This window comes from Anarhichas minor, unplaced genomic scaffold, assembly GCF_050575085.1.
Source record: "Anarhichas minor isolate MPS153535 unplaced genomic scaffold, ASM5057508v1 ptg000058l, whole genome shotgun sequence".
Taxonomy (NCBI): domain Eukaryota; kingdom Metazoa; phylum Chordata; class Actinopteri; order Perciformes; family Anarhichadidae; genus Anarhichas; species Anarhichas minor.
The window spans coordinates 1,536,955-1,545,000 of record NW_027466504.1 but is presented as its reverse complement, the minus strand read 5'-3'; the positions used below and the strand labels follow the sequence as shown (position 1 = coordinate 1,545,000).

Below are 8,046 nucleotides of genomic sequence, written 5' to 3'. Positions count from 1 at the left end.
GCTCAGCGCCTCCTCTCCTCGACCGTCTGTGTGTGCGCTAGTGTGGGCCGGCTTTCCCCCTAAACGGCAGCGTTCGTCTTTCCGCATTACACAACACTTTTCCAGCAGTGTCTGGCTGTAAGCCCTTTTACACAAGCTCCACAAGCGTTGCATCGGCGAACATTACATTTACATTACAACAATAGATAGTGGGAGGAGAATGTCACATGAGATACGTGGCGGCGTATGCCCACAGTCTACATCCAGTGAGTCAGACAGTGCATAGCTAATACCTGACAAGATGTCAGAGAGGTCAATCTCATCCGACTGGACTCCGATGCTGCTGTTGAAGGCATTCTTACAGGAGGAACCACTGACCTCCAGGTCAAACAGCACCGGGTCAAAGGGAGAGCTGTACAGGCCGTACCTGGAAGGAAGTGGACAGTAGAGGGGAGAGCAGACGCTTGTGTTTGGGTTGAAACATCAAGGAAGTAAGGACACATGAGACAATACCGAGCAGTATAAATGAGCATCACTTCAGCCACTCCTTGTGTCGACTAATAATAAGTAATAAAATGAAATGGTATTGGTGCATCACGAGCCTGCAGGGGCATGGAAGCCACTCTTGAACTGAACAGTTGAATACCTGGTCTGCAGCAGTGCCTCCAGCGGGGTGAGGCGGTCCTGCAGCTGTCGAGAGATAGTTGTGAGCAGAGAGGCGCAGGAGGTGCTGCAGCCCGCCAGGTCCTCTTCCTTCACGTAGTTCAGCAACACGAAGTACCAGAACACCGAGCCTGACACCAGACAGAGAGGAAGAGGTGTGGAAGTGAGTACTGGGTTGTGCTGTGGTCCTGTCTGGATGGTTATCTTAGATTTGCCAAACTATCGGGAGATGGTTAAGGTGAGGATAGGTCGTCGGGCAGAGAGTCTCGACAGCTTTTCAAATCTAGTGTAACCATCTAGACACGACGTGTTGTTCTGTATTGTTGTTCAGTTACTTACCACCTGTTGCTGCTGCAGGCAAGTAAGGCATATTGTCGAGCATAGCCTTCAGAAGACTCACGCCAAAACCCTGTTGACTTGGCTCCCCTTTCCCATTGCTACAGCGAGAAATACAACAGCATGATCAATATTAACCATATAAACACAAAATACACAAGGGATGATGAAAGAACAACTATTTCCTCATACAGGCCTTTTCGACCACAGGAACGTAACTATCCGTAACATAAGGAGTAACCATTATCATGGTTCTGCTTTTCTTTCCAGTGTTCTCCTGAACCTATATTAGGGCACTGAATAAATCCAAGTTCAGGTACTCTCAGGGGAAGGAATGCAACAGCTGGTTCACATCACGACAAACAATTAATAACGCAGGATATGTGTTCTACAAGGAAGTCCTCTTCAATATACAGCTGATGTATTCTAATACTAAATATTCAGCAAGTGTGTTTTGCTGCAATGCATTGTCCATATAGAATGCAGCCTCTGCACACATCTGTTGGGGAGTTAGTTACTGGTAAGTGCCTTTTAAAAAGTAACACTTGGGTGGGGTTGGCATTTTCGAAACCTGTAACATTTACAGAAGCAAACTATTTTGTAATTATGGAATTTAGCTGCCTCCTCCCCTCCAGCACAACTCTTTCCTTTACAACTTTCCACAGTCTCCTGTTTTTACACAAGTTAATCCATTTTGCCCAGATATCAGTCATGCCTAATCTGGTATATGGGGGTCCTCATTCATGTATTCAATGCCGCTGTCAAGATCTATTCATTCATTTATTTACTATTTAGTATGTTAATTAACCTTTCATTGATAGAGAAGCTGATTACATGGTTTGTGTGTATAAAGTATTAGGTTCACTGTTTACGAGCCAAGAACTTACATCACCTCCAGATTGAACTGTATTAATTAATTAATTAATTAAGTATTCATACTGAGTAACTAAATTCAACTTGCATTAAATACACCTTGGGACTGACCGTTTGTGATAGCCAGAAATGTAATTACTGTACTTCATCTGTGCACCAATTACTGTGGTTACGCCACATATTTTGGAGAGCTGAAGGCATCATTACTGAAATTAACCATGCTCCTTACCTAATACAAAGTGCAAGAAAGCGAGCACATTTGTGCGCTATGCTGCGGCCAGCCTCGAAGAAACACATCTGCACAATATCCGTTAGCCGCGTCCGGGTTTTCGCCAGCAGACCCTCCTTTCCTTCTCTTACACTAAAAAGAAGACAAAGGATATTTGACTTGTCTGTAAAATGTTGAATTGGAAGTTGTGTGTGACCCAGGTGTCTCATTTGCTATGCTGGAGCTTTCGTCCTACCTGCAGGGTCCGTTGGAGAAAACTCCGGCCAGCCAACACAAGATGTCCAGGATGAGGCTTTGAGCATGCTCAGTGGCCGGGCTGACGTCTGTGCGCCGACACAGCGCGTCCAGCAGCTTCTCGTGGAAGTCTGGGAACTGCAGCATAGCACAGCGTTGGACCCTGAAAAGCACAGAAGATCAAAAAAAGACAGTTAACTTTTGCAATCTGTACGGTAGAGACATCATCATCTGATTGCGTTACTAAACTAACCTTTTCTGTATGTGTTTTACTGCTGCAGTGTTTACTGTTCATTACCACAACATTATGATTATATAACAGTGTGAACAGACCCCGATGTCCCATCCCTCAACAGTGAGCTGACCTTTCTTTGGGCATTGAGGTCTTCTTAAACCTTCTGATTGTGACTGACACTTCCTGCAGCAGGTCACAGCCTCGCAGGTTTTCTACTTTCTTCAACGGTGCTGCAGACTCGGTTTTCACTGCCGACACCTTAACACACACACACACACACACACACACACACACACACACACACACACACACACACACACACACACACACACACACACACACACACACACACACACACACACACACACACACACACACACACACACACACAATAAATAAATGTGACTACAGACTGCACTAAAAGGACTGTAAATATTACTAACCGTAGGTAAACTTTGGAATATATATTTGGACTGAAATAGGACTGTGCATTTGGTCCCAGCACTTAAATTGAAATCACTCCAGGAGCAAACTGTTTCAATGTTCATATGGTCATGTGAGCATTGTTTGAAAACAGACAGGAACAAATATCAACCCATTTTTAAAAAAGGCTTGAAGTTGTGATTTGGTACCTTGGAGGCCTGAGCCCGTTGCAGCAGGGTAGACAGTGAGTGGGCTTTGGTGCCCTGAGGCTTGGCACTGGGCATTCTCACCACAGGCCGGGGGCTCTCCTCCATGCCCCTGTCACTCACGGCTTTGATGTGAACCAGGAAGGACCGGTACTTGCCTCCTGCCATGCCTGCAGTGGAGGGAGCGACGGGACAACTCAGAAACACTGACAAACCCACAACCTCATGGCTGATTCTTAAAATCATCTTCCTGAGCACAAAACACTTCAATGTCAGGTTTGATCAGGTCAGGGATCAGAAACGGTAGATGTGACTGTCGTTACCTTTGACCAGTTTGGGGCTGGTGAGGCTGAGCATGCCCGCATGGCCAGAGAGGTCCAGCCCACTGGCCAGCCACACTGGACCACACAGGATGTCCTCCTTATGGTCCTCTAAGAATGGACACAGCATGGAGCCTGCAGCAAACACATGAACCGTTATACTCAGGGTGAATAATACACATATTCAAGTGTTTATAAAATAAAATCTAATAAAAGGCAGGGGCGTGGTCATCACAAACAAATAAATGCATTTCTATCCCTTGAATTTCATAAATTCAACAATAGAAAAGGGGCAAGTGGCTGAAAAAGCGTAACGTCCAGCCCTGATGAGCAGTTTGCCTCACTGTGTGGAAGAGACTGGAATCATTCGGCTATGTGTAAGGCTACCTCAGGCTTGACTTAAAGATTGCTTTCCTAACTTTGTAAAAACAAAATGTAACAAAAATATATATTGAATAGTTATACATTAAAAGAAATCCGATACCCGATCCAGTTATTTGAGTCAGTATCGGATTGATAGCAGTATCGGTGCATCTCTACTGGTCGTAGTGATGCACTCAATAATGGATATATTTACTTTATTAAAAACAAATTGAAAGAGTCTTTCAACAAAATAAAAAAACAGATTCATCAAAGATAATCTCAAACTAAACTGGTTGCATTCTTTACCCGATGTCTCTTCTATGTCCATGAACTGGATGTCCTCTGTGAAGTCATGCAGCAGAGGCTGGCCGTTCCTTTCCCCGTTAGCATGGAGCACGCTGGAGAGGGGGAAGGAGATCTGTCTGTCTACCGCCGTCTCTGTTAGACATGAAAGCCAAGATTTAGATACAGATAGCGGTTCCATATTCAAAACGCCCCAATTCATTTTAGCGGGTATTGAAAAGACAAGAAAGAACATCTTGAAACACCATAGTTGCAAAAAAAAGATAATCCCGATCAAATCACGGCAGTTGCAAAGAACAATCTTGCAACCTGGATGTATGTGTAAAGTAATCAAGAGGTTTTAAAAAGAATGCATCTCATAGCAGTGTCCTCACCGCTGACTTTGCCCAGCCCGGGTGATTTGTTCTTCAGTAAGGTGACCTGGATCTGAGGAATGTTGACTATGTTGGCATTCAGCAGAAACTTGAAGTCCACATGGCCCACCATGCAGGCCTTGGGCAGCACCAGCTCAAACACATGCTCGTCCCAGCTGGAGCTGCAAAGACAATACGGGTCACCACCTGCTCAGACGTTCAACTGAAACACTGTAGATGACTCATTAGGAGGAGGAGACCTTCCATGTTTTCTATCAGGCAAGTTTTAAGGCCACCTATCACAATGCTGACAGGGGATTTTACTTTGATCCCAAAAAATATTTCCAAAACTTATAAAACTGAAATGTTTTCATATTAGGAAGAGATTGCTAATGACATAATGGACATTTTTGTAAAGAAATGAATTGCTCCATTGTCATATTATATTAAACCAACCCAGATAAACTCATGGCACAGGATGAAGATCTCTTTAAATTACTTGTTGCTGCTAGAGAGAAAGCCATCATGTAATGGCTGCAGACAGACCTTCAGACAGTATCAATGAAATAAACTGTATGTACATTTCAACTATGATGTCATCATGTGACATAGTGAAAAATGGAGGTCATACACTATGTGTTCCTATAACTAATTACATATGACATCACCAGTACGACTACTGTTTAGTTTGTTGAGCTACCCATCACTCTGAAGCTTCCAGGTGCGGGTGTGTTGAGCTGCGTCTCCATGGTGCTGCTGGTGAAGGTGCTGTGGGTGGCGGCGCTGCTGCTGCTCTTGCTGCACCTCCACCCAGCACGGCGGCACTGTGGCCGAGAAGCGGGGGGTCAACGTCTCAAAGCGTGTTAGCTCTACCAGAGACATCAGGCTCTCCGTGGTCAGCGGTTGGTCCACCAGGAGGTCCACTCCTGCACAAAGGCCAGTTGGGGGACAATTGTAGGACATCAGATTACCGGTATCACAGAGAGATTAAAGAATTGAACACTGACTGTGTCTGGTTAACTAGTTTACCTGTGATCCCAGGGCTGGAGGGGTTGGACGAGGGCTTGGCCCCCTCAAGCAACAGTTCAGCCCCTTTAGAAAGGGGGCCATCAATAAACATGTCTCCGTCATCTATATCGTCACACACACCTCCAATTTGAAGGAAATGAAGTTCTCCACCTTCAAAAAAGGGAAGTGACAAAATTAATATACAAATTTGTTGACTTCTATTTCAAAGCTTAACTCAGTTTAACTCCAAATGACCAATTCACATTCCAGCACTAAATGCTAAACGAGTAAAATCAGAGTCAGAGCCAGATCAGTATTATATTAACCGTGTATTAGATCTTAAATTCACAGCGTTTGCTGTTTCAAGTTGTGAAATAATGTACATACAAATAAATATAGTAATGGACATCAAACAAAATGCAGTTATTGCGTGTCAATAAATAAACAACACACACACACGTATGTTGAAGCCAGCCTATCCATCCTAGAAGTTAACAGGACTGCTGTCTGAAGGGAAACAGATCCAGGAAGGAAACACTCACCTTTGGTACAGGCACAAAGGCGATCAGTCCCAGAGCAATAGGTAACTGAGACAAAGGGGTCAGTCTCCTCTGCTGACCCTTCCTTCTTAGGCGGCTCCACCTTGGCCAAGACCTCCAACGTGGACAGGTCCAGTATCATAATGTACCCAGCCCGCGTGGTGACCACCAGGTGGCCCAGGCCTGTCACCTCTAACCGCTTGCACTCTTTTTGGCCCAAGGCTGAGGTGGACGGACTGGTGACAGTAACGCTGCTGCTGCTGGTTGTGGCTGCTCCACATGCAGTCCCATTTCCAGAGCCAGCAGAGCCTGCCGGGGCCATTCCAAACCCAGATGAGCCCCTTTTAGACCCAGAGGGGTGCGCCTCCTCAGGAGCCTCTTCACTGTCATCCTCCCTGCCATCAAGCACATCTGGAGGAAGCAATATAAGAGAGGTGATAGCATCCCAAGGGTCCCAGATCTGCTGCACCTTGACAGGTTCCTCGTCCAAGGTGACAATACGAGTGGAGTAATTGAGTTTGTAGAGTGCAAGATAGCCTCCACTCCCACCACTTGGGGACCTCTGCTGCTGCTGCTGCTGTTGTTGTTGTTGGTCTCCTGGGGGCAGAATGAGGGGTGTCTGAGGCGGTGACCCCCCTGAGTGGTGGCCTTCCACCCCATTGGCCACTGAGTGTAGGGGGTCTCCTTTGCGCTGGCTGCAGAGGGCAGAGTGCAGGCGGTTGAGATTGTTGAGAGCCTCCACTTGGTTTGTAGCGCTCAGAGATTCAGCGCTACACGGCTGCAGGCCGACCAGAAGGTGCACACCGTCCCAGCAGGGAGTGATAGAGTCCACGTAAAGATTCTCCTCTTCCAGCTGTTTCGGCAGCCTCAAGCACTGCACCAGAGCTCCTGGTCGAGGCGGGGTGGAAGCAGTGGCTGCAGCCAACGTGCTCCATTTGTCCGTGTGGCCGTCTAACCCTACCAGATTAGTTGCTGCATCAGCAAACTGCTGAATGTAAGTGATGGGAGGATCCTGAAGAAGAAGCTGCTCATGCGTGTCGAACTCCATCTCTATAATCTGTGGCACAGTGAAGCCCTCCTCATGGAGCCCCTTGCTCATCAGGTTGTTCATTTGAGCAAACACCTGCCCTGAGGACTTGTCATCCACCTCTCTAATACTGTACAGCAACAGCACGGGTATAGTCCTGCGAACAGCCGGCAGAGAAGAGGGGCTTGGTGGTTGGGAACCTACTAGGTTAGAGAAGACCTGCTCCTGGGCTGCAGTCTGGGGGTTGCAGGTCTCTATCTCCATAGGGCCCTGGTCCTGTAGAGGTCCAGGATTTAGGAAGGGCTCAGGCCCCTGAGTCCTTAGAGGACCATCTGTGGTCCTGCGTGTTTTAGCTGGGGTTGTGGGTGGGGGTCCAGCCATGGGGGTGACTGATGCTGAGCGGTAACTGAGCAGGCCTCCGGCCAGCAGACAGGGGAAGGGAATGTTGTGAAGGTCAGGGACCTTATCCTTTGCTTTGGCCTGGCTGTGGGCCTTGGCTTGGTTTAGTGAGGGGTTGGCACCCAATTCCTCCAGGTCCTTGACCGTGTCCTCCAGCACACTGGCCACCACCTCCCACTGGAGCTTCTCTGGCTGCTGGAGAACACTCAGCGACGTCACCCCTAGGCTCACGTCCATGCTTTCCCACTGGGACTGCTGGCCTGGAACAGAGGTAAAAGAAGAGGGCTGAGGTTTTTCCTGTCTAGAACCTAACACCAATGAAGCATGGGAAATGCCATTTCAGTGAGGCCTAACATAAAGAGATGGATCGACATGGCTTTAGATACGATTCATCCAATTCCAAACAACAGCACCACCAGCCCTTAGAAAGGACAAATTCAAGTCTTCATACCTGTTACTGACTCTGATCGGGAATGCTCATCACTGTCTGAGTCCTCCAACTGGTCATCACTGGAAAAGAAGAAAAAAAACATGATGAAACACAAACTGAGAATTG

The 8,046-nt window shown here is 47.0% G+C and overlaps 1 protein-coding gene across 13 annotated transcripts in view; it reads right to left on the bottom strand.

Annotated features, from left to right (window-relative positions):
• birc6 (baculoviral IAP repeat containing 6) overlaps positions 1 to 8,046 on the bottom strand; it is a 137,316-nt gene that overhangs the window by 110,135 nt on the left and 19,135 nt on the right. For all 13 annotated transcript variants that reach the window (XR_012947517.1, XM_076076755.1, XM_076076744.1 and 10 more), the window contains 14 exons: positions 7,942 to 8,000; positions 6,068 to 7,750; positions 5,547 to 5,696; positions 5,218 to 5,443; positions 4,539 to 4,699; positions 4,168 to 4,299; positions 3,502 to 3,633; positions 3,182 to 3,348; positions 2,680 to 2,807; positions 2,316 to 2,477; positions 2,081 to 2,212; positions 982 to 1,079; positions 626 to 773; positions 273 to 406 (listed from right to left, as the gene is read on the bottom strand). Coding sequence is in view for 12 of the 13 variants with exons in the window: in XM_076076755.1 (XP_075932870.1) it covers positions 273 to 406; positions 626 to 773; positions 982 to 1,079; positions 2,081 to 2,212; positions 2,316 to 2,477; positions 2,680 to 2,807; positions 3,182 to 3,348; positions 3,502 to 3,633; positions 4,168 to 4,299; positions 4,539 to 4,699; positions 5,218 to 5,443; positions 5,547 to 5,696; positions 6,068 to 7,750; positions 7,942 to 8,000 (3,512 nt within the window). In the remaining variant the exon portion in view is untranslated. The remainder of the gene's footprint in view (positions 1 to 272; positions 407 to 625; positions 774 to 981; positions 1,080 to 2,080; positions 2,213 to 2,315; positions 2,478 to 2,679; positions 2,808 to 3,181; positions 3,349 to 3,501; positions 3,634 to 4,167; positions 4,300 to 4,538; positions 4,700 to 5,217; positions 5,444 to 5,546; positions 5,697 to 6,067; positions 7,751 to 7,941; positions 8,001 to 8,046) is intronic.